Consider the following 24449-nt stretch of genomic DNA (forward strand, 5'->3'; position numbering starts at 1 on the left):
AACAATCGATACTCATCTTGGCTTAAAGTAACCCCCCCACCACTCTCATTGTAAGGTTGCTCAGCAGGGGTAAATTGTACTTGGTTAGCAGCCCCAATACTTCTGTTTCTTGGCTTCCACCTAGGTGGATATCCATTTTTCTTATAGCATTTCTCTGATGTATGTCCAGTGAGCCCACAGTAAGTGCAGACCGGCTTCTTGTTGCCGGGATGAAATTTCTTAGGACCTGACATGTTACCAGTTCCCTGAGCAAGAAGGATGCTCCCTGCTCCTTGAATTTCACCTGGCCGGGGTAGTTGTAGCCCAATCACCCCATTATTAAACCTCCTTTCTTGTTGTTGAACCATCAAGAATGCCTCATCCACACTAGGAAGGGGCTTTGTCATCATTATTTGAGACTGAACAGAGGCATAAGTTTCATTGAGGCCTCTCAAGAAGACTGAGAGGTTATCATTCTCTAAGTGCTGTTGTAAAGTATCCAACAGTCCACAATCACACCTCTTGTCACACTTGCATGTAGGTAATGGTCTAATGACTTCTAGTTCATCCCATAAGACCTTTAGTTTTGCAAAATAGGCACTTACAGTTAAATCTCCTTGCCTAGTTTGGTGAATTTCAGCGTGCAAGTCGGAAATTCTGAATATGTCTGCCTCACTGAACCTAGCCTTCAGTGTGTTCCATATTTTCTCAGCTGTTCCTTGCCATAGAATCGTTTGTGCAATCTCTGGGGAAATGGATCGCACAATCCATGTCGTTTGTGCAATCTCTGGGGAAATGGATCGCACAATCCATGTCGACACCATGTTGTTGCATCTTTTCCATCGCACAATCCATGTCGACACCATGTTGTTGCATCTTTTCCAATAAGGAAATTTCACTTCACCTACACTCGGAACTGCAATCGTCCCATCGACAAAGCCTAGCTTGTTTTTGGACATCAACGACATCTCCATTGCCCTGGCCCAAGGATGGTAATTTCGACTGTTGAGGGGCGTTGACACCAGCACCAATGAGGGATTCTCATTTGGATGCAAATAGAAGGGATTAGCAGCATCGTTTGGATCGAAAGTTGCCCCAGCTGGGTTTGAATTCGGAACTCCGGCTGGGATTGAATTCAGAACTGAGTTCATCAGCGTCGTGGCTGCCGGCAGAAATGTCTGTGCTGGTGGAGCTGTGGGTGGTCTGGTTGTTGCGCCGTTCCAAGCCATGGATGCAGCTTAAAGCTCTGATACCATATTACAAGAGTAGAGATTGGAGAAGAAGGAAGGACGAAAGAATCATTCTGTATATTATATTGACTTGATCCAAGAAGTGCATATTACACTTATATACACAGCAATGTACTAAAGAAGGGAAATAACCAACACATAACAAACATATAACAGACTGCTGAAACTGAAAACTCTTCTAACTAATTCTAACAAATTAACAGACACCTTTAATCCTCTAATAGAGGAAGAGGAAGTGAGAAGCTGAGCAGTGAGCATTTGAGAGAGTTAGCACTTAGCAGGCTGTCCCTTTCTCGGTTCGGCATTTTTACAAGTTGCCTTCCGCTCACAGTCTTACCTGAATATCCATTGCGCAATTAGAATAACTCACATTAAGCCCGCTCGGGGTTGGTAAATTTTGGACAATAAATATACTAGTCGTTATATAGTGGATCATGGCCTACAAAATCAAAGACGACACCGTTTCATTAAGTAAAGAAACGGCTGCCGTCAAAATTTAACGGAGTTTCGTAAATAAAATTTCGATTTATCGCAAATGATACTTTCTCACATTTGTTTTTATATTATCAAATAAAATTGTAATTACATTGAAATGAAACTATAGTTGTGTTCAAAGGAAACTGCAGTGTATATAAAATAAAACTGAATAACATTTCACATATTTTAGTGTATATTGTTTAATAAAATTGTAGTTATATTGAAATGATACTGTAGTTGTGCCGAAAGGAAACTATACTGTATATAAAATGAAACTGAATAACAATTTCACATATTTGAGTGTATAATATTGAATGAAACCATAGTTATATTGAAATGATACCGTAGTTGTGTTGAAAGAAAACTACAATGTATATATAATGAAACACATATTTGAGCGTATATTATCAAATGAAACTTAAGTTATATCGTAATGATAATGTAATTATGTTGTAATGAAAGTATAGTGTATATAAAATGAAAATGAATAACAATTTCACATATTTGTGTGTATAATGTCAAATTCAACTGTATTTGTGTTGAAAGGAAATTGCAGTGTATATAAAATGAAACTGAATATATTACACAAATAGAACTACTATACATATAACGGCGCGGAAAGGCGCCGTTTCTTTTCATTAAAAGAAACGACACCATTTTGGACTATGGTCCACAGTATAATTTGCATAAATAGACCTACGATGAAGTGTGGACATTACACTTAATATGATGGGTTATTTTATTATTGAGCATGTGATATTGGACAATAAATAGAACCAGACCTAAGCATATATGTATGTATGTATAGTTATCTCTGTCACATTTTATATGTTCTACTTATTATTCATTGGTTGAACTAATTTTTTTTTGTTTACTTATTTTTAAATTTGATGTTTGAGGTTTAATAATATTTTTAGTGTAATTTTTAAATATATAAATTTTGTATACTAATACTAAATTTGTAATATTATGAAAAAATAAATTACAAATAATTTCAGTCAAAATCTCATTAATCATATTAGACACATAATTGTTAGTGTAATATTATCATTGTTAGTGTGTTCTTATTTTATTTTTACTTAAATTCACATGAATTCAAAAAAATAAATAATAAAAAATAAAAAAACAAACAAAAGTCCGGGTCCAATGGGTTGTTATGCCGTGGACCCAGGTCCACCTTGCAAGGTGGACTTGGGTCTTCATTCACATACACTATACTCTACATTCACATACACTATACTCTACATTCACAATTTGTAAACTCCACATTCACACATTACAGTATTATATGTTTAGTAACTATATTACCACTGTTATGCATCCACACATTCAAAACTCTATATTCACAGGTCCTATACTCCACATTCACAACTTGAGAACTCCACATTCATACATTACAGGACTACAAGTTGTTAGAACTTCTTAACTCTATTACAGATTCACACATGCATAACTCTACATTCACGATTTCTATACTTCATATTCACAATTTGAAACCTCCACATTCACTCATTTCTGGGCAACTCTATATTCACACAATCATAAATCTACATTCACGATTTCTATACTCTACATTCACACTTTGAAACCTCTACATTCACACATTTTTGGACAACTCTATATTCAGCAATATGTTTACTAAAACGACGTAATTTTGGACTCAGGTCCACCTGGGTCCACAGCATAATTTGCCGTTTATTGGCATGTGGATTTTGCAGCACATTCTCAAAAGAAAAAAATGAAATACAGATAGATACCGGCCCAGGCCCAAGGCTCATTCTGGATATATAAGATTAAAAAACGCGGGAAAATCTCTAGGGCACCGTAGCGTATTTCCAGCGAGTGGTGAGTTCGTACAGATTCTCCTGAAATGGCGATGGAGGGAGATGACTTTGAAGAAGAAGAAGAGTTCGGATTCTCAAGGAACTACTTTATTTCAAAGGAATTGGGCTCTTCTCGTAAAAAATCTGCTCGTAAACTCTCCGACATCAATCTCGTTGATGAAGAGGTTCATCTCTATCTCTCTCTATATACATATTGTGTGTGTGATGTATCCATGTGTGCATATGCATAACACAAATGCATTCATTTTTGGCTTTTGATTTTTGTTTTCAATGCAGGAATTGCGGGAAGCTGCTGCCAACATTGAGCCTAAACATGAGAAAGAAATTGAGGATTTGATGAAGTCTTATAGGAGTTCGTATTCAGAATGGAAATTTGTCTTAAGGTGTGCAATTTTTTGTGTATGGTTTACTGATCAGCTTTTGAAATTTTAACTTCAACTTAATTTTGGTTTAGTTTCTTATTTGATGCTAATAATGTGATAGGTGTGGTTTTGGTCTCCTGATGCATGGTTTTGGATCAAAGAAAGCCTTGATTGAAGATTTTGCTTCGAGCACTTTGACAGAGTACTCTGTTGTCGTGATTAATGGCTATCTTCCCTCTATCAATCTTAAACAGGTAACTCCTCTTCTTCTCCCTTTGAATTACTATTATTTTGGACTATTCTTTTAGAATAGTGATGTGGTTTGCATATAATGTCAAAATGAAAAATTGAGAACAGTTGTTAAAACTCATCCAAACTTATACAAAATTTCTTCACACTGGATGTTATGCATACATGTCTCCTCTCCTCAGTCCTTCCAATGATATTTCTTATGATTTAAGGAATTTTAGGTAGCACAATTATGTAACTTATCCAGCATCCTTAATAATGGATTGATCTATAGGTTGTGATAACCTTAGCTGAGCTTTTATGGGATCAACTGAAAACATTACAAAAGACGACTTCAGGTAGTCAGTCTAAAAATCAACAACCTTTCAACACCCGATCAGTGGACAGTCTTCTTGGATTTCTACATGAGCCACATGTTGATGTAAATGATGAGGAGTGCTTTGTTTGCATTGTTGTTCACAATATTGATGGACCTGGGTTGCGCGAGCCAGATAATCAACAGTGTCTTGCAAGAATTGCATCTTGTTCACATGTTCGTATGGTTGCTTCAATTGATAATATCAATGCTCCTCTTTGTAAGTATCATCTGATTTCTTTTTATTGTCATAAAGGGTTTTTGGCCCGGGATTTTTCTGCATTGTTACGAGTTTCATTTGTTTGTTTCCTAAACTACTGTTATGTTCATGTATACAAGTATGGGACAAGAAGATGGTTCATACACAGTTCAACTGGTACTGGTTACACGTTCCCACCTTTGCACCATACAAGGTCGAAGGAATGTTTTTCCCTCTAATTCTTGCTCATGGCGGTAGTGCTCAGAGTGTGAAGACAGCTTCACTAGTCCTCCAGAGTTTGACACCGAATGCTCAAAATGTATTTAAAGTTCTCGCAGAGCATCAGTTGGCCCATCCTGATGATGAAGGCAAGTAGCTATATCTACTTTAAAACCATACCTTTCCACAAGAAATCAAATCTAAAATTTAGCTAGTTTTTGTTTTCTTTCAGGAATGCCAACCAATAACTTATACACAATCTGCCGAGAGCGCTTTCTTGTTAGTAGCCAACTTACCTTGAATTCACATTTGACAGAATTCAAGGACCATGAGTTGGTTAAGAGCAAGAGGAGATCTGATGGCCAAGATTGCTTGTACATTCCTCTTGCGAACGACGCAATTGAAAAACTAATAGCAGAGATCAGCCAATAGGTATGATTAGCATGGGCAGAAATACTCTGCGGTGAGCAATTAACTTGCCCTTTGTAAATTGATGCATCACTTGGCCGTAAGAAGAAAATTCACATTTTCCCTTTGTATCAATTATCATCATCTTATAAGATTATAATATTTTGAATGGGTCTGCATTTTTGTCTATGATGATGTGTGAGGTGTTGAATATTGAAGTTGCGTGCACCTTCATTCCCGTCATTATACCCGTGTGTAATCAGGCAACCAACAACGGATATTGTCCGGCATCTGTGCTGATCAATTGACCTAATCTATGCATCATCATCGAAGCCAGAACTGGTAATTGTTCTGACTATGGCCATTCCCCTCAACTGTTCTTTTGCTCACTAGTAGTATATGAACTGTTTACCAACAACGGATCTTTAGCGGGTTTTTGATATACATACCGCCCGTGTTCCCGTGAGTCCACCATATTATATAAGTTTGTGTGGATAGATCTGCATCATATTATATGAGTCTGTGTGTATAGATCTACGCTATTAAATGCTTGAGATCAATGGCTGAGATATGGTCAATTGTACAACTTCGCACTTTACTTGCACAGTTGGCCAGATATAAACCATTGATTTCAAACATTCAATGCCATAAATTTAACCACACGAACTCATATAACATGATGGACTCATTTCATCACTAATCTAGGATCTGCTTAATGTGCCATTAATTATTAATTAATGTTTTTTGTCATTCGTGATTTTGTGAAACCATAAATGTTTGTTAACACATTAACACTTCGTTCGGGGTGTCCCCTCCTATGTACTAAAAAATGAAAATAAAATTGCAAAATATATAAATAATATAAAAATAGGACGTGCTATTTTTTTTTTCGACCAGAATAATTAAATAATCCACCGATCCACCCCACCATGAACCAATCGTTATACCCTGCACCACGGTGCACATAACAATGTGCACCACGTACGTAAAACGACGTCGTTTCAGTATTAGTAGACGCGGACGCGAATGACTCAGGGAATTCATTATCTATAATACACATAATCATTATTTATAATACACAGAATGTTTGCCTAGAATACATTGAATGTTTGCCCAGAATACACAGAATATTGACATAACATACACAGATGTTAGTGGACGCGAATGATTCCAGAGAATTCATTATCTATAATACACATAATCATTATATAGAATACACAGAACGTTTGCCTAGAATACACAGAATGTTTGCCCATAATACACAGAATATTGACGCAAAATACACAGAACTCATCCTCCTAACATTCGAATGCACAAACACATCACAACTTGTGTTAATAACATGAATACACATAATATTTACACAAAATACACAGAACTCATCCTCCTAAACATTCGAATGCACAAACACATCACAACATGTGTTACTAACATGAAATCACAACATGTGTTACTAACATGAATACACATAACGGTTGCCTATAATACATAGAACGGTTGCTTAGAATACACAGAATGATTGTCTGGAATACACAGAATATTAACATAAATACAAAGACCGGCCGAAACGGGAAACGTGATTTCTAAAAAAAACGGACAATTAGTTTACAATGCTCAAAACGACGTCGTTTAGGTACGTGGTGCACATTACTATGTGCAAACAATGTCAAGTCCTTTTAAAGATAAAATAGAATATTCCAATTATTTCACGCATATCACAGCATGTACGACTTTTTAATTAAATTAAATAGAAAAAAGACAGACGGAGTGACGGAGTAACGTTTTACCTAAATTAGAGATATGGTAAAGGTTTTATTTTTATTTAATTTTTTGTGACGGCGGTCACCAGATGTGGCACGCCGTTGGTGCCCGAGCTCAGATTTTCCAAAGCCTCATGTTTACATTTCATTTCACAAAATTACAAAGAACCCAAACACGGCCTTGACGCTTCGATCATCATCACAGCTCTGCATAGATATCTGCGACTATTATTATTAGTAAGTATATATGTAATAAAAACCCGCAAATGGTTCCACCAATCTTTGTCTCTCTCAGACACAAAAGCAAATCGCTTTGACATTACTCTACGCCTCTTGCAGTCTTTCTAAATTTGGTTCCAAGGTTGAGTCGTTTTTGGAGAGGCTTAATTGTGTTTGTTTATCGATCTTGGATTTTGGGATTTGGGTTTGCTGAGAGGGATGTGGGGTTTTGGTGGGAGGCACTATTGGGGGAGGAAGGAAAGAGGTAAGGTGGAGGGCATAGTGGTGGTGTTTGCGTGGATGTCCAGTCAAGACAGGCACTTGAAGAACTATGTTGATCTCTACTCATCTCTGGGCTGGAATTCCCTTGTTTGCCACTCCCAGTTTCTCAATTCGTATGTTCTTCTCTGCTTATTCTTTGAATTTTTACTACTTTTTTCCGATTTTCGTTTTGATGTTTTCAAAATATGTGCTGTTTAGCTCTATTCGTTTGTTATTAAAAAAAAAAAGCTCTATTCGTTTATGACACAATTCTAACTTTCTCCCTTTTTGCTTTTCAACTGTCAGTAATTTAGTTATGGGCTATTTTTAGAATTTTTTGGGGGGGTTAAAATGGCAGCTTTTGAGCTGCTTTTGGTGTTCTGGGGTCTTGGTCTCATAGGACATCTAGAATTGAGGGGGACAGAATGGTTTTTGCCTTTTTGGATTGACTGGCAGTTTCCTTTTGTAAATTTGTGTGATCTTTTTTCTTCTTAATAAGAAGAATTTAGTTAGACATCTTGGATTAATGTGATCAAGCACTTTATCCAGTGGGTATTGTTTATTGATGTGTGAAGTGATTCCTAACCAGAAATCTAACAAAAAGTTCTATTAGGATTTTCATTCCTGTACTTTCTGATTTTATTAGGCTATGGACTTGGCAGTTTGGCATAATTTCTTTAAGCAAGCACTGCTTCCTGTCAAGCTAAATGTGCACCCTCTTTGTCTAAACTTCATTATGTGCCATAAGTATTTTAGCGTGAAGTAATAGGTTCTACATCCGAATATCCGATATACTATGAACTTGTTTTCGGGTTTCTATTACTTGCTCAGATCTGGTGATCACTTTTGCAGGTTTTTCCCTGAGAAAGCTGCAGCGCTGGCATTAGAAATTGTGAATGAGCTTGTTGAGGTCAGTCTTGTGATATGCTACTATTGTCTCTGATTTCTGAAATTATTGTGAATGTTTGCACCCTATGACCTATGTGGTTGTTGAGAGTTCCACATTGAAAAAATGTGAGAAAATATGGGTTTATAAGGTCATGGGTTAGACTAGCTAATTGATTGGATTCGGTCTTTCAGTGATTATAGCCCTATTGAGTGACCCTAACCCAATCTTAGATTATAATGGTATTTTTTGGATTGAAATTCTTAAGAAGGAATATGGTTTAAAACCTGATGAGTAGACCAAAACTGATTAGTGATTATTGACATTATATATTTTTCAGTAGTGGATGGATTCTATTTGGTCTCCAAGTCCTATATCGTATCTTCATACACAAGCACATAGCTGGTTTATTTAATGTCTGATCTATAGCATGTTAGTATTCAACTATTCATTTGAGTTATTCTAATTGCTTATGCTTTTGTTTATCACATCTACATGAAGGAGCTAAAAGTTAGACCATGCCCAGTTGTCTTTGCATCTTTCTCTGGAGGCCCAAAAGCTTGCATGTATAAGGTTCTTCAGGTAAATGACATTCTCATATTTGAAGTTGCTTCAACTGATATTGCTCATCCAACTTCACCATTCAGCCATTCTTGAATGTTTGTCTTTTCTTTTATTTTGTGGCATAGCTGATCATTTAATGCACTTCAATTTTGTTGCAGATAATTGATGGCAAATGTGAAGAACAATTCAATTTGGTATAATTTCATTCAGCATACTCTCCCCCTCCCTCTAATCTGTGTGTGTGTTATTTATATAAGATCAATACAAATATACATACAATTATATTATAAATGACATTGAATGTTGATGTCTGTTGCTTGGTTATTGTGATTGTTTGCTAGAAATTAGAATAGGTGAATGACAACCTCAGTTTGAGGCTTTTTGTTCTGATAGATTATTCTATATGCAGGGTGAATACCGTCTAGTTCGTGACTGTGTTGCAGGACATATTTTTGATTCTTCTCCCGTAGACTTTACTAGTGATCTGGGAACTCGGTTTGTTCTTCACCCAACTATTCTCAAGATGTCGCGTCCTCCACCCTTGGTTTCATGGATTGCAAATGGCATTGCTTCCAGTCTGGATGCGCTCTTCCTTAGCAGATTTGAATCACAACGTGCTGATTACTGGCAGACTCTATATGCTTCCACTGTAATAACCAGCATCATTCAGTTTGTCGGTTCTACTAACAATGACTGCTTTTCTTTGCGTCTCTTCTCACCTTCTGCTTTTATTTTGCAGAGTATGGGGGCACCATATCTCATTTTATGTTCAGAAGATGATGATCTTGCTCCCTATGAAGCTATTCGTAATTTTGCTCAGCGGCTGAAAGACCTCGGGGGTGATGTTAAACTCGTAACATGGAGTAGTTCACCCCACGTTGGTACGTTCTTTTACCATTAGTATTTGTTGACTTCTTCTTAGTATCTTTTCTTTATCGACAAAAGAGAGGTAAAGAGATATTTAAAGAAATATTTCCATGTCGTTTCTACTTTGAACATGGAACTATTGTGCATAGTTTAATAGTTTAATTCTTCCATTCGAAATTGACATGTTGGTCTTTCTATATTCATCATTTTGCACTGAGTTTCTTGTTCTGCATCTCACGTAGGTCATTATCGACGTTATCCTATAGAATACAAAGCTGCTGTAGCAGAGGTTTTTTTAAAAGCCTCTTCAATCTATTCCCAAAGAACTCGCCAACTCGGTGGTGAAAACATGGGTTTGGAAGAGACCCACGGTGAAACCTCTGAGCAGCTATCCAGCCTAAGAAACGCTGCAAGTACCTCGAACCAAAGCTTCCATAGAGCTGCACTCGATTTGAACGATCACTTCTTCATCCCTGGCTCTGTAGAGTATCACGAGGGCAGAAATCTCGGGTCAGTTCCAGATGAAGGCAAAGAACAGTTCATTCCTGCAATATCCAGCCTACCAAGAATCAATGCCCATGGAGTTCTTGGCCAGATTCTCTTTGATGTTTGTGTACCCAAGAATGTCGAGGGGTGGGATATAAGATCGTCGCCCTCATTCAGCAGGGGCTCGTTGGCACCTGGACGAAGACAGTCGCATTTGAACCCCATGAAGTGTATACGTCGCTCCAGGTTATAATGAGGCTTTCTGGGATATCACGATATGACTTGAGGAAATGCAGGAAACTTACAATGTGATTAAATGCATAGTTTCAATCTGCAGATTGACGCTGGTGAGTGCAAACTTTCAGTGTTTTTTGCGGTTTGATCTTGGCGATGAGAATAGTATTCCTAATCCAAGAGTGATGGCTGTGCTTCAATCTGCAGAAAACCACCACTTATACAGTCTTTATTTATAGAGGGATTATTGCATTATGTATGAAGTACCAAATCTTGCTGAAACTGATTGTGATGCTAAGTATTAGTATGTTTCTAACTTTATGTAAATTTTATAGTATATAAGTATATTTATTTATCTTTTTGGTATCAAAGAACATTCAATATCTGATCGTGATTAATTCAGAGTTAAGTTATTATTAAACTCCATATAAAAGAAGTTTTAAACATGAGAATCTTATATTTCTAAGCGCAAATATAACATTGATTATCATTGATTATCTTATACGGAGGATAACTTAATATTTTCTAAAAAAGAAATAAATGATGTAATAAATAAGGGATGGAATTTTAAAACTGTCTGTTGTGTCGCTATAGTCCTCGCTTGACTGCGTGAAAACGAGGGAGCGAAGAATGGGGAAGAAATTATTGGTGACAGGCGCTTCCGGTTACTTAGGCGGCCGGCTCTGTCACGCTCTTCTCAATAACGGCCACCACGTCAGGGCGTTCGTCCGGCGAACTAGCGACCTCTCGTGCCTACCTCCGCCCACAGACGCCGCAAGTAGTGGTGGCGGAGCTTTGGAATTCGCGTTCGGAGATGTCGCCAACTACGAGTCGCTCCTGGAAGCCTGCTCCGGTTGCCATGTTATCTTCCACGCTGCGGCGCTAGTTGAGCCTTGGCTTCCAGATCCATCTAGATTCACCACCGTATGCTCAACTCCAAAGTGATTGTTGTGCTGTTAATATGAGTTTCGATTTTATTATTTGATTTTTGTCGTTATACTGCAACTGTAGGTTAATGTTGGAGGATTGAAAAATGTCATACAAGCATGTAAAGAATCGGGGACAGTAGAGAAAATCATATATACATCGTCGTTTTTCGCGTTAGGATCAACTGATGGATATATTGCAGATGAATCTCAAGTATGGTTTAATCATAAATACGGTATCTAATCAACGAGTTTGACTTACTTTTTTTTTTTTTTTGCTGATCGTTATAACTTGTGAGAATTGTTTATATAGACTCATCCTGCAAAATTCTTCTGTACGGAGTATGAGAAATCAAAGGCCATTGCTGATAGGATGGCATTAGAAGCTGCAGCTGAGGGAGTGCCGATAATCCCTGTTTATCCAGGAGTAGTTTACGGTCCAGGAAAGGTCACGGCTGGAAATGTGTTTGCTCGTTTGGTAAAATATTTTGTTCTTTTCTTTATAATGCCTGTATGCAATAAATTGAAGGGGCAACCCCAGCTACTCTTGATTTGATAACCAGAAGGATATAAGTTAAATTCCCAACTGGAGCCGCTTATAGGCCTTTTTTGGTTTGAGATGAACAACTGTGAACAATCTAGGCTGGTCCTTTGCCAGCTAGGGTCACAAGACTAGGTTTATTTAGTGCACACACTCTCGAGAAATGGCTCCGGGATTCCCTTGTCACCCAAGTATGCTTTGAGTGAGTAGGTACATAATTGCAAACTGGATTACTTGTGAAATTAGGTGCTGATGAACTTATATGCGTTTCTGGATTTCCTAGTGCTTATTGGTTTCTTTCAAGCTAATGAAGTGAACAATGTGGTAGTTGTTGCCAAGGATATTGTAGCATAAGCTTGAGATTTTATATGTAAGATTTCGGTTTCAACCCTCATCCCCTTAGTTGTACCAATATATAAAAATTGGAATGCTTGTCAATGACTCCATCTAGCCTATGTTTATATCTCCAATTTGTTTCAGTAATGACATTAGCATAGCTTATAGTCATCATGATCTTAAACATTCAAGGACTTGGCATTGACTTTGTTCTAACTTCTATATATCCTTTATGTTAGATTGTACAATATCTTCTCCATAGCTAAACTTTTGTATATGTTATGCCAGATAATAGAGAGATTTAGTTGGCGCTTACCTGGTTACATAGGCCAAGGAAATGAGAAGTTTTCATTCAGTCATGTTGACGATGTTGTGCATGGGCACATTTCAGCCATGGATAAAGGTCGTCTTGGCGAAAGATATCTTCTTACAGGAGAAAATGCATCCTTCAAAGATGTTTTTGACTTAGCTGCTGACATCACTCTTACAACGAAGCCTCGTTTTGGTATCCCATTAGCGATTATTGAAGTTTATGGTTGGATATCAGTTTTTTTCTCCAGAATAACTGGGAAGCTTCCTCTAATCAGCCCACCAGTAAGAAAACTACGCAATTTCATCTTTTATTTTATTTTATTTTATTTTATCTGCAGCTTTGAATGTTTGTTGTACATCATGCAATATCACATGTTACCCACAAACACATTCATCTAATTCATATATTCCTTATATGTTCATTGAGTGGTGACATTCTCTAAAGGACTCCACCTTCAAACTCAACATGAGAGCATGCTAACAACCAGATTTAGTGTTTTTCCTCTTCTCGTATAGCTAATTTAGGATTTGACGTTATAATCTCGGTGGCTGCCTCTTCATGTAATGTGATTGTGTTGTCTTAGTGAATGAGTTATTTTATAGAATAGTGTCATGATAAATACTTGATTTTATTTAAGACAATTGACAATGTTTGTTCTAATTGGGCAACCCCTGCAATTTGGACAATCCCTTCTGTAGGCTTAACGATTATGCCCTCAAATCTTATGATCTTTCTATGCACTGTTTGGAACAGACAGTCCAGGTTCTGAGACATCAGTGGGCTTATTCCTGTGAGAAGGCCAAGGCAGAGTTGGATTACAACCCCAGAAGCTTAAAAGAAGGTTTGACTGAGGTACTCCTCTGGTTGAAGAACTCGGGATTGATTCAGTACTGAAATTAATATTACAACTTTGCCGGTTAGAGCCATAAGGCGGGCTTCACCCAGAGCGCACATTCGGACGGGCTTTCCGGTAAATAAAAAACGAAATTAACATTACAAGTTGACAATATGAATGCAAACATGGGGTATGTTGTTGCTGTTATCACTTCTGTAAAAAAGCCAAACAAAAAAAGTTTTGTATGATTTTGTTGATTATGTACCATTTGTTTTCTTTGGAGACAAGTGTAGAAAATGTAAAATTTAATTTTCTTGAATCATAATTCACATATGGCTAAGAGTAGAGCTGTCGAAACGGGCTGGCGGGCCCCGCCCCGCCAAAGCCCGCTAAAGCCCGCCATATGGCGGGGGCGGGCTAAAAAGCCCGCCAAAATACGGGCCTATGGTTGGCCACCCCGCCCCGCCTTAAGCCCGCCAAATTTTAAAATTTTAAATTTAAATAAAAATTAATATAAAAAAAGTAATAAGTGTATACTAAAATAATTTGGATATTTTAAACATATATTAATGCATTTGTAAATTTTTAAACACAATAATAACAAATAAATAATCAAATACATAATGTATTAATCCAGAAGTAAATAACAAATACTAAATTATTTTGAACTTCATTTTATCAATATATATAAACTATAGGTTTACAGTATGTAAACCAAATTCAATTAGCATTGAATTTGGTTTACAGTAAACCAAATTCAATTCTAATTAATTGAATTTAGTTTACAATATTACTGTAAACGTAAAATATATATATTAATATTGAATTTTATTTAAATAATTTGTTTATTATATATTTGGCGGGCCCCCGCCCCGTTAAGCCCGCGGGTTAAGCGGGATCGGGTCCAAAATATTAAAGCCCGGCCCGCCCTTTTCGCGGGGCGGGGCGGGTTAACCCAACGGGCTAAGCCCGTTTTGACGGCTCTAGCTAAGAGTTGTAATTGGAGCTTTCTCCTTGGTTGAAGAAAACTCTGTAATAATAATAAATTCTGTCTAGTTCAATCCAAATGCAGGGTGAATTGATCCTGGCTCAAACTTGTAGAACTAACAAATTTGGATTTAGTGTTGGACAGGCTGTTAGTTGCAACATTTCCCTGTGGGCTAAGGATGTTTCATATTGCACGACAGCAAAATTGCAACAATAACAACATACTCCCACCTTGGTCACCTATGTCCCCCGGGTCATTTAAAAAGAAAGTAACAATATACCTTTTTCCACATTTTATTTATTTAGTCACCTATGTCCCCAGGGTCATTTAAAAAGAAAGTAACAATATACCTTTTTCCACATTTTATTTATTTAGTATGACAAAGAAACCAGTAGTCATTAAAAGGTGTGCGATGAGTTCAATTGATGTGCTAATGAAAATCGAACTTACAACCTTTTTGTACGAGAATCATGCATCATCTGCTTATTCATCGATTTTGGAATAATTTTTACTTTATATTACATGTGATATGTTTTGATTGATTAAAAAAATAAATTATATATATATATATATATATATATATATATATATATATATATATATATATATATATATATATATATATATATAGCAAAAGTTTTCCCATTTATGGGTGGACCAATAAAGGAGGAGGGAGGGGCGCACGATAAGTAAAGAGGACAGCTCACATATTCCAGCCTTTCTCTAACCCCGAATACAAAAATAACAATAACAACTAAAACTGGTATTAATCGAACTTAAGAAAAGGAGTATATAAATAAATTAAGAAAAATGCGGAGAAGGAAGAAGCCCAATCTCCATAGCCATAGCCAATAGCTATAGGCAATAGCGCTCGCTCCTCCTGCGAGGCAAACAAACACACAACAGAATTCTACGACGTCGAAACGCCGGGATCCGCGTTTTCTCGATCACCGCAATTCCTCTACCCATTCCTCATTTTCCACGACAATTTGACGTACGATTTACTCTTTTTTTAATTTTTTAATTGATTCATTTATGCATCTGTTTCTTCAATCATGTTTTCTCATGAGTCAATTGCATTTCTCATGACACAGCAATCCCAACACTCTTCTTTCCAATAGATATAGTTTTCACCAAAAACAACAAAAAGATCTTGATGAATATGTTTAAAATGCTCCTTGTTTAATGTTGGTATTGTGTTTTTGTTTTTAATAATTTCATTGTGATTTCTTCAATGTTGGTACGGACATGGGCGTTTACTTCTTCTTTGTGTGTTTTGCAGGGTTACATTGGACTTGTATGCTCTGAATCTAGTGAAAATAAATAAATGTAAGGTTAATTTTGGGTTAGGCTACCTTGAATTTCTGGAGAAGAAGGTTTAGATTTTTATTCGGTTCAAGAGGGACCGAACATGTCAAGGGGCGAGACGATCCCGTTGTCGGTATTGTTGAGGCGTGAATTGGCCTCTGAGAAGATCGAAAAGCCTGAGATTTCTCATGGTGAAGCCAGCCAGAGCAAGAAAGGAGAGGACTTTCTGTTTGTCAAGACCGGATGCGAAAGAGTACTGGGAGATGGGGTCACATCCTTTTCTGCTTTTGCGGTATATTCATAATGCTTGCTGTTACTATTATTTTTTCTATGCCTGAGCTATTGTGATTGATTTGTGTGCTAATATGTTCAACAATTACTGCAGTTATTTGATGGGCACAATGGGTCAATGGCTGCTATATATACTAAGGAGAATCTATTGAATAATGTTTTGAGTGCCATTCCACCAGAACTCAACAGAGATGAATGGCTTTCAGCATTGCCAAGGGCTCTAGTTGCTGGATTTGTTAAAACGGATAAAGATTTCCAAGGAGAAGGTATTAGATCCGTGCCTTATAACAGACGGGTATAGTTGCATATGCATTAGTGTCAGTGACGGAACTATATTATGATTGAATCTAAGCTCCAGCTACAGTTGGGAAATGACTAGCTTGCTATAGCTAAAGACTTTGTTGTTGAATCATCCGAAAAGTTTTTCACTGAATCAGTGAGTTAAGGAAAACTAGATGAGTAAAGACATGTTATGAAGTGGAATGTTTAAAAAATATACTTATAAGATCCAAGGCCCTAAGAGATTTAAAACCTCATTGATTGTTACTATTAAGCAGCAACTCCTTGTCTAATAGACCCCATTCAACTGATAATAACTCCACTTTTTCTGGTATAATGAGTATGCTGATTTGTATATACTATATACTATTCTGCAAATTTTCAGCACGAACTTCCGGAACAACTGTCACAATTGCTATAATTGAAGGATGGGTAGTAACAGTTGCATCAGTTGGTGATTCTCGCTGCATTCTTGAATCTGCGGAAGGGGGAATATATTATCTATCAGCAGATCATAGACTTGAATGCAATGAAGAGGAGTAAGATATTAGTCTTTATATCTGACACAGCATACATCTTTAGCTCTTAGTATAAGGATTGATTCCCCTTTCTTAATTCAATAGGAGGGAACGCATTACATCCAGTGGTGGAGAGGTTGGCCGACTTAATACTGGTGGTGGCACACAGGTATCTTTCTTATCTATATGGACTATAATCATATATCCTTCACTGAACTCCAACTTTGTAGTTCCTTTTCTTCCACTACAGATATCAGTTCATCTCTTACGAAGTTGTTCACTTGTTATATACTTTAGTTTAAATCACATAACTTACCCATATAATTGATGTACAAATGGGTATTATATCGTCTAATGTTATCACTAACAGTATGAATAGTTACACATTTTTGTTCTGTGGACTTGGAAATTAAAAAGTGCATTTGAACTTTGTGCTTTTATTCTATTTTAACCCATTGTCACTTCTCTTTCTATATCTTGGTCACCTTTGGGTTTGGGGAAAGGGGTCATTATTATGCTGTGTCTTATTACTGTTTGATTTTATTTCAGATTGGTCCTTTGAGGTGCTGGCCTGGTGGATTATGCCTCTCAAGATCCATTGGAGATATGGATGTTGGGGAGTTCATAGTTCCTGTCCCTTACGTAAAGCAAGTAAAGGTATGTTTATTCCTTAATTGCTTAATGCTTACTGATGTGGATTCAAATTGTTCCCTACTTTCCTTCACTCCTGAAACCCCCTTTGCTGTAATTTGGTCAGCCCATGATGAAAGTATAAGTTAACAATTCCCCATGAAAGGTCTACCCTTCCATTCCAATAACTACTTTTGAGGGGAGTCGTTGCTAAGTTCAGAAATTCCAAAGATGAATTTATAATTCAGAAAAAAAAAAATCTAAGGATTTAATAAAATTAAAAATCATTAAGTTTAGGATCTGGTGAAGATGGATAGAATGCTTGAATCATACTAGAGATGAGCAGAAAATGTGATATAGAATTTTATCACAATCTTTCCATATAATTATACAACTTTCCCATTTCAGCTTTACTAATCTAAATTCTACTTATTTTAATTATATTTCTACAGCTTTCTTCAGCAGGTGGCAGGATTATTATTGCAAGTGATGGTGTTTGGGATTCTGTATCTGCAGAAGCAGCATTTGAGTGTGCTCGTGGTATGCAACCAGATGCTGCAGCTACACAAATTGTAAAAGTGTGTTTATTACTTGATCATTTGAATTATGCATGAATATTTTCCATACTATATTATTTAACATCATTTCTCTAATTTGCAGGAGGCCGTACAGCCAAAGGGAATCCGAGATGACACAACATGCATTGTGATTGATGTACACCTTCCAGAGAAGCCACCTCCACCACACCCCAAAAAAACAGCAAAAGGAGTGTTTAAGGCTATGTTCCGCAAAAAGAGTTCTGAATCTTCTTCTTACATTGACAAAGAATATTGTGAACCAGATTTCGTGGAGGAACTGTTTGAGGAAGGATCAGCATTACTTTCTGACAGGTGTGCATAAGGCATACCATATTATGTAAAGAAGTTGCTTCTGCATGATGCATCTCCCTTTTACTTGATCATTGACAATGTCTCTCTGTATTTTACAGGTTGGACACGAGGTATCCAATTTGTAATATGTTTAAGCTGTTCATGTGTGCTGTTTGTCAAGTAGAGATAAAGCCTGGTGAAGGCATTTCAGTACATGCTGGATCAGCAGATTCAAAAAAATCACGGCCTTGGGATGGTCCTTTTCTTTGCTCTAGTTGCCAAGAGAAGCGGGAAGCCATGGAAGGAACGAGACCTTCTGGGAGTAAGACCCCTTGAAATTTTTTACTAGTCAGATAAACTCCTATTTTATGAAACCTACTGAGTATCCCATTTACTGTTTCCAGATGGTAGATACAGCAGTGGAAGTGACGAGTAACCACTGAAGACATTGCCTACTGACCAAATTAATTCCCTTTGTTTTTTTGTGAAGAAAGCGACCATTGATGCTTCTTGTGACATACCTGGGATACAAGCATCATCTTTCATCTACACCTAAGAACTGCATAGTACATAGATAGACCTCATTCTAACAGAGGTATATGGATATACCTGTTCTGATTTGAATTCTTGCAAGGATGTCGAGATGTTGGAGCATACTGCATACTAGACATGTAAGAGGTAATAAATAGCTCTCAGATACATCCAGCTATATATACCAATGTTTTCCTTCTGTAGAGTTAATGGTGAGTAAAGCATTATCCAGTCTAACATTATCATGTAGGAAAGCCTTGTTAGGATTCATGTAGAGTAAATTTCATTTTTGGTCCCAGCAGTTTAAACTAAGTTTCAAGTTGCTCCTAATTACTTAAATACTTCAATATTATCTTGAATGTATTCCATCCAATGTCTTGACAAATAGATAAGGATAAAAGTTTTACGAGTATTATTTATATATTCCTCTAATTTTTTCCTCTTCAACTTCCTGCTCTTTTCCCCCCCTCCTCTCCTATGCCCGTACGAATTTATTGAATATCGACATTATTAAATCTAAATTTTGTATGGAATAAAATTTATAAATATCAATTTATTAAACTCGAGGAAGCTGAAAAGAAAGGAAAGAAAAGGAATATATCTATTTTTCAGTAAGTTGATTGTAAATAACATTGAAATTAATATTATAAATTTAAGATCAAATTGAAATTCAGCTGAAACTTTTATCGTGATTATCCTGCGTTTAAATTTGTTCTTGTAACATTGATTTGTTGATTTTGTTCTTTTCTAAACAAGATTAAACTTATGAAAGAAGCTCATTGTTTCCCAGAGTTCTGTGATGATGCCGTTCCATTTGGTTTGTTTTGTTTATTCCTTAAAACTTGGAAAATACTGATGGACAGCTTCTGTTTTATGTTGCATCTTTTCCACCTTTCTGCTGGTCTTAATCGCCTTTAGATGTGCTTTTACCAAAACTCTGGCTTCATCTACCTGCTTTAATAATGGTAGCTTTTGCTAAGTAGTCTTTGAACTTTGCATATTTAGAGGACAGCAGTGATAATATGAAAGCTGAAAGCCCAAATCTAATCCTAAAGGCAAATGGAAGAATCACTTTTAGGTTTCTTTGAAATGTTTATAACTAGTGGGCATATGTATGACTACTGGTACTGGGTCCTAGTATCTCAACTTTCCCCACTTGACTTGAGCTCAGTGCTTGACTCACCTTTTCCCCCCTACTTTTTTATGTATTTGTTTTACATTCCAAATAGTCAATATACAGAGGGCTTTCAATTTTGGCTGCATATTGTGTTTTGGTGATTTGGATTCGCAATAATCATGGCAGATGGACTGGGAACCCTGTTTCATGCTCAAATTCTTTCTTCTTGGTAAGTTGTAGTGCACTTTTGCCTCGGGGGATCAACTGGTTGACTAATCCAAAGAAGTTAATAGTTTTGTTTTGTTGGTAGCCACAGGGTGCAGGATATGATTTCTAGACTAATCTTAAGTCTCCAGAGCCCTGTTAGGTGCAGGACATGATTCCTACTAAGGTATGAGATTGGTCCTATTGTGAGCACTAGCGCACAAACACTTTGGGGTACTTGTAAATTGTTGAAACACATCCTACTAAGGTACAGGACATGATTCCTACTAAGGTATGAGATTAGTCCTATTGTGAGCACTAGTGTACAAACACTGTGGGGTACCCGTAAATTGTTGAAACACATCCCGAAATTTATTTCTTCCACCAAGGCTTCAGGTCCGGGGCGGTGGGGACCTTGAGATTGGGGCACATTTTTTGGGGGGATTAGTGAACTTTTCTTTGGATTGAGGAGGGGAGGGACATGACCATGATATGCTTCTGTGAGCTTTTCATTAGGCTTGATAATTTCAAAAGTTACTCAGCATTTTGGATAGTTAGCCAAGCAGAAGAGTTACCATTTCCAATAAAGCAAATGCTTCACTATCATCCTCTCCACAAAATGGTTGGTGGGAAAACCTTCCTTTTCTGCCTTTTGCCACTAGCCACTAAAAACACCCCATTCTCTTTCTCCAAACACACAAAAGCTAAAGACCCATTCCCATTTCCCAGAACCATAAGGCATATGCCAGCAAGCAACATAGTATGAGACAAAAGACATCTTGCAATCTGCCTCTTTCTCCTCCTCTTCTCTCCATCTCTTATCCTCTTTTAGGACTGATATATAATTGTTTTTTGAGTGGTTTAGTGCAGAAGATGCCTTTGTCCACCCAAATAATGCACCCATGATTGAGATGTTGACCTTAACTCAGTAAACAAAATTCCTCTGTTCAAACGTGGACTCATGGACCACCTTGTACACGTGTGTGTGGTCCATCTTACCAAACTGCAAGACAATAGGGTTCATAGTCTTGTGTTTGTGTTCACATACAATACCCCTTCCTTGGTCACACCTTTCGTTTTCTCCGTAGAAACACCTCACCAATCACTCGACTTTTTCATCTTTTCCCTGTTGATACGATAAGTAGCATAGTTTAATAGTCAATGACTGATGAACTGGCGAAATTTGCTACGCATAAAGTCTCAGTATTCAAAGTTTGAACTCTTCCTCTATACTCCTGTTTGTGTACTTTGTGTTGTTAGCTTTTCATTTATTGTGATCTTGAAAGCATGTGCACAAGTGCATACACTTGTGTGGATATGACTTGCCCACAAAGGACAAATTCACTCGTCTGTAGAGTCTACTCCGACCTGATAAAATAATAGAGGGATAAATCATTGTGATTTTGCAGTCCATTAGGTAAGAGGATTAATGTCTAGTGTCCATAAGGAGTCCATCACATTGGGTATAACTCTCATACTCCAGCTGTCAGGTCTCGATCATGTGTTCTTGCCCACAATCTACCACTTAGAAACCAACTAAGTTGCCCGTGTAAGCCACTTAGGCCCGATAAAGTAGTGGAAGGGTAAATCACCGTCTCAACAATCCATTAGGTGGGAAAACTAATGTTTGGTACCCTCCATATCGATTCTAAGTCATATATTGCGATTGTTAGAGCTAAATAATGTATTCTTACTCACAATCTATCACTTAAAAATCAACTGAGTTATCGTCGCTGGCCACTTGTGTGGATATGACTGAGTCTAGGAATGATGTGAATGAGTTGAAGTTCCATAAACCTACCCCCAAGTAAGGGAAAATTTCTTATTCTTTTGCAAAATTTCCAAGCTGAATGGTAAAACCTAAGACTCCAAGAAAAGACTTGAGAAAAGTGGGATTTAAAGTCTGATGTTGTCCCAAAACACACATCATGCATGGTGGGGACATCTCATTGGTTGTAGACAATACATCTTTTGCATTTTTGCGAGAATTAAATAGTACAAAATATCCAAACGTATCTTTGTGTATAAGGACCTGATTTCATCCTAACCAAACTCGTTTATCATGACTTTACACAAATCCCTTCACGGGCAATGGAGATTGATATTGCCTTGCCAACGACAGGAAAAAAAAAGAGGGGGAAAAATGTCCCGAGTCATAACTTACTTGATTGGTCCATCCAAAGTAAAATTGATAACTTATTTTATGGGCAATTTGTAGTTTGAATCAAACCTAGAAAGGGGCAAAACAATATGAATTTGTCTTGTGAGCATTTATATACAAGTACTTTGAGATGTTGAAACACATTTCAACTTTAGAGTAAAGATAAGTGTCATCATCCATTACGGTGAAAAAAAAAATCTTTTTTACCACTCATTGAGCTGCCTTTTCATTGCAAAATTTTGCTCAATAAAGAATAATCTACGGCCAGGAAGTGTCCTGCAAGTTAGAGTACAAAAATAGGATGATCCTTTAAAAGAGGTAGTCTAGTAGGTAAATTCTGAGTCGAATCCGTTACATATAATTGTTTAGTACTGTTTGTCTTTTCAAAGTTTATCTAGTATATACCATCGATGATTACGAGTTTCTCCGGTCTTTATCCAAACAAAACATGGTGGTGGGTACACGAAATTTATGTAGTTTGCCATTATATATACGGATTTTGGCACGAAAAGATTGGACCTTCGTACCATATCTGATTCCATATCCAGCATTTCTACAGCTTCTGAGTATTGACATATGAAAAGGACCCACTATTCATTATTCATTGCAAAAATTTCATCCTTCATTATGCAATCCCTATACATAATACATGTGTATTTATACACTCAAATTACCAATTTGCCCCTGACCCAAGAACTCCAGAAACCACACCCCCTTGAAGGGTATCCACAAGCACTATAATTGCCAAAGAGTAACCAAAAAAACAGACATTTTAGCCATCTCTCTCCCTCTCCCACTCCCTTATATCTCCCAAGTCTCTCCCACAAAATCATATATTTCAATTCCCATTTCTTTATTACCCAAAAAGAAAAAAAATCATTAAAGAAAAGGGTAACTGAGAAATTTAGAAAAGAAGATAAGCATAGAGAAGACATGTTAAGGATGCAAGAAGAGCCGCCGTCACAACCACCGTTGGCGGCGGCGGCGGCAACCACTACAACCGGCAGTGTTGCGTCTTCGCCGTTGCCGTCACCGCCGCCTTCGGCGGCATCTTCTCCGTCTCATGAGTTCTCTTTCACCATATCCCTCCACGCGCCGTCGTCCACAAAACCTGCCGCCGCCGCCTGCGGCGGCGGCAGCAAAACCGCCAAATCCTCCCCCGCTTCATTCGCCGTAGATTTATCGCCGGCGGACGAAATTTTCTTCCACGGCCATCTCCTCCCTCTCCACCTCCTCTCCCACCTCCCCGTGTCCCCACGCTCCTCCACTACCTCCATGGACAGCTTTACCCTCCCCATAAAAGACCAAAACTTCCAAACCGCCATAACCGCCCAACAAACATCCAACGACGACCAAACAACCGACGCGAAATCGAAACCTAAATCCTTTTCCCTGTTCGGTCTCCCGAAACGGCGAAAATCCTGCGAGGTTCGAGACAACAAAGAAGACAAGGAAAAACATTGGAGGAAGCTAAAGTACGACGTAACGCAAGCCGTGAAACGCTACATTCGAATGGTCCGACCGCTCTTATCCTTGAAAGGGAGGAGAAGGAGAAGCGTGGAGTTTCACCGCCAAACTCATTCGTTTTCGGGAAATTTAATAAATATGAGAAGAGGGAACCGAAGCTCCGATATTATTAGAGGGTTCCGAGGGGAATATTCGGCGCCGGCGTCCACGAGAACATCGCCGACCAATAGCGGTCTCCTCGTTGCGCCTTCGACGTTTTCTTCTCCGAGCGATAGCACCATGGAAGAACTGCAAGCTGCAATCCAAGCCGCCATTGCTCACTGCAAGAAATCCATTGCAATGGAGGAGAATATCAAATGCCAAGAAAACTAGGGCACATTTGTTCTAATGGAGTCTCCAATGATGATCCAAAACATTAATGTCCAGATAAGGTTGGCAGATCATAGTACTTCAATTTTATCTTCCATTATTCATCCTTTTTTTACTCCTAGTTTTTTTTTTTTTTTTTTTTTTTTT

At 37.6% G+C, this 24449-nt stretch overlaps 5 protein-coding genes across 5 annotated transcripts; all 5 read left to right on the plus strand.

Annotated features, from left to right (window-relative positions):
* The first annotated feature begins 3540 nt into the window (after positions 1-3540).
* LOC116023038 (origin of replication complex subunit 2) lies at positions 3541-5529 on the plus strand. The gene is made up of 6 exons (XM_031263985.1): positions 3541-3714; positions 3827-3933; positions 4034-4166; positions 4436-4736; positions 4856-5083; positions 5167-5529. Exons 1-6 carry the CDS (start codon positions 3577-3579, stop codon positions 5364-5366), a joined length of 1107 nt encoding a protein of 368 aa, XP_031119845.1. The 5' UTR covers positions 3541-3576; the 3' UTR covers positions 5367-5529.
* Positions 5530-7245: 1716 nt separating this feature from the next.
* LOC116023265 lies at positions 7246-10993 on the plus strand. Its single transcript, XM_031264256.1, has 7 exons — positions 7246-7716; positions 8435-8492; positions 8970-9050; positions 9191-9226; positions 9442-9681; positions 9772-9913; positions 10142-10993. The coding sequence occupies exons 1-7, from the start codon at positions 7541-7543 to the stop codon at positions 10636-10638; spliced, it is 1230 nt and encodes a 409-aa protein (XP_031120116.1). The 5' UTR covers positions 7246-7540; the 3' UTR covers positions 10639-10993.
* Positions 10994-11195: 202 nt separating this feature from the next.
* Positions 11196-13895, plus strand: LOC116021819 (3 beta-hydroxysteroid dehydrogenase/Delta 5-->4-isomerase). Its single transcript, XM_031262303.1, has 5 exons — positions 11196-11543; positions 11631-11759; positions 11859-12023; positions 12711-13016; positions 13489-13895. The coding sequence occupies exons 1-5, from the start codon at positions 11250-11252 to the stop codon at positions 13627-13629; spliced, it is 1035 nt and encodes a 344-aa protein (XP_031118163.1). The 5' UTR covers positions 11196-11249; the 3' UTR covers positions 13630-13895.
* Positions 13896-15292: 1397 nt separating this feature from the next.
* On the plus strand, positions 15293-19403 carry LOC116021736 (probable protein phosphatase 2C 12). Its single transcript, XM_031262205.1, has 10 exons — positions 15293-15552; positions 15841-16158; positions 16252-16423; positions 16822-16975; positions 17060-17123; positions 17504-17611; positions 18037-18162; positions 18245-18474; positions 18573-18775; positions 18858-19403. The coding sequence occupies exons 2-10, from the start codon at positions 15970-15972 to the stop codon at positions 18887-18889; spliced, it is 1278 nt and encodes a 425-aa protein (XP_031118065.1). The 5' UTR covers positions 15293-15552; positions 15841-15969; the 3' UTR covers positions 18890-19403.
* A 3640-nt stretch (positions 19404-23043) lies between these two features.
* Positions 23044-24408, plus strand: LOC116022003 (BRI1 kinase inhibitor 1-like). Its single transcript, XM_031262543.1, has one exon. The coding sequence runs from the start codon at positions 23400-23402 to the stop codon at positions 24303-24305; it is 906 nt and encodes a 301-aa protein (XP_031118403.1). The 5' UTR covers positions 23044-23399; the 3' UTR covers positions 24306-24408.
* The last annotated feature ends 41 nt before the right edge of the window (positions 24409-24449 follow it).

This window comes from Ipomoea triloba, chromosome 6, assembly GCF_003576645.1.
Source record: "Ipomoea triloba cultivar NCNSP0323 chromosome 6, ASM357664v1".
In the NCBI taxonomy this organism is placed as follows: domain Eukaryota; kingdom Viridiplantae; phylum Streptophyta; class Magnoliopsida; order Solanales; family Convolvulaceae; genus Ipomoea; species Ipomoea triloba.

What these genes read in the sequence shown, in the direction of transcription:
- LOC116023038 (XM_031263985.1), top strand. Translation starts at nt 3,577, where the DNA reads ATGGCGATGGAGGGAGATGACTTTGAAGAAGAAGAAGAGTTCGGATTC. An exon ending in TCAATCTCGTTGATGAAGAG is followed by an intron (nt 3,715 to 3,826) that starts GTTCATCTCTAT and finishes TTTTCAATGCAG; the next exon opens with GAATTGCGGGAAGCTGCTGC. An exon ending in GAATGGAAATTTGTCTTAAG is followed by an intron (nt 3,934 to 4,033) that starts GTGTGCAATTTT and finishes ATAATGTGATAG; the next exon opens with GTGTGGTTTTGGTCTCCTGA.
- LOC116023265 (XM_031264256.1), top strand. Translation starts at nt 7,541, where the DNA reads ATGTGGGGTTTTGGTGGGAGGCACTATTGGGGGAGGAAGGAAAGAGGT. An exon ending in CACTCCCAGTTTCTCAATTC is followed by an intron (nt 7,717 to 8,434) that starts GTATGTTCTTCT and finishes TCACTTTTGCAG; the next exon opens with GTTTTTCCCTGAGAAAGCTG. An exon ending in GCATGTATAAGGTTCTTCAG is followed by an intron (nt 9,051 to 9,190) that starts GTAAATGACATT and finishes ATTTTGTTGCAG; the next exon opens with ATAATTGATGGCAAATGTGA.
- LOC116021819 (XM_031262303.1), top strand. Translation starts at nt 11,250, where the DNA reads ATGGGGAAGAAATTATTGGTGACAGGCGCTTCCGGTTACTTAGGCGGC. An exon ending in GAAATGTGTTTGCTCGTTTG is followed by an intron (nt 12,024 to 12,710) that starts GTAAAATATTTT and finishes ATGTTATGCCAG; the next exon opens with ATAATAGAGAGATTTAGTTG. An exon ending in TTCCTCTAATCAGCCCACCA is followed by an intron (nt 13,017 to 13,488) that starts GTAAGAAAACTA and finishes TGTTTGGAACAG; the next exon opens with ACAGTCCAGGTTCTGAGACA.
- LOC116021736 (XM_031262205.1), top strand. Translation starts at nt 15,970, where the DNA reads ATGTCAAGGGGCGAGACGATCCCGTTGTCGGTATTGTTGAGGCGTGAA. An exon ending in CATCCTTTTCTGCTTTTGCG is followed by an intron (nt 16,159 to 16,251) that starts GTATATTCATAA and finishes CAATTACTGCAG; the next exon opens with TTATTTGATGGGCACAATGG. An exon ending in TCAGCATTACTTTCTGACAG is followed by an intron (nt 18,475 to 18,572) that starts GTGTGCATAAGG and finishes TGTATTTTACAG; the next exon opens with GTTGGACACGAGGTATCCAA.
- LOC116022003 (XM_031262543.1), top strand. Translation starts at nt 23,400, where the DNA reads ATGTTAAGGATGCAAGAAGAGCCGCCGTCACAACCACCGTTGGCGGCG.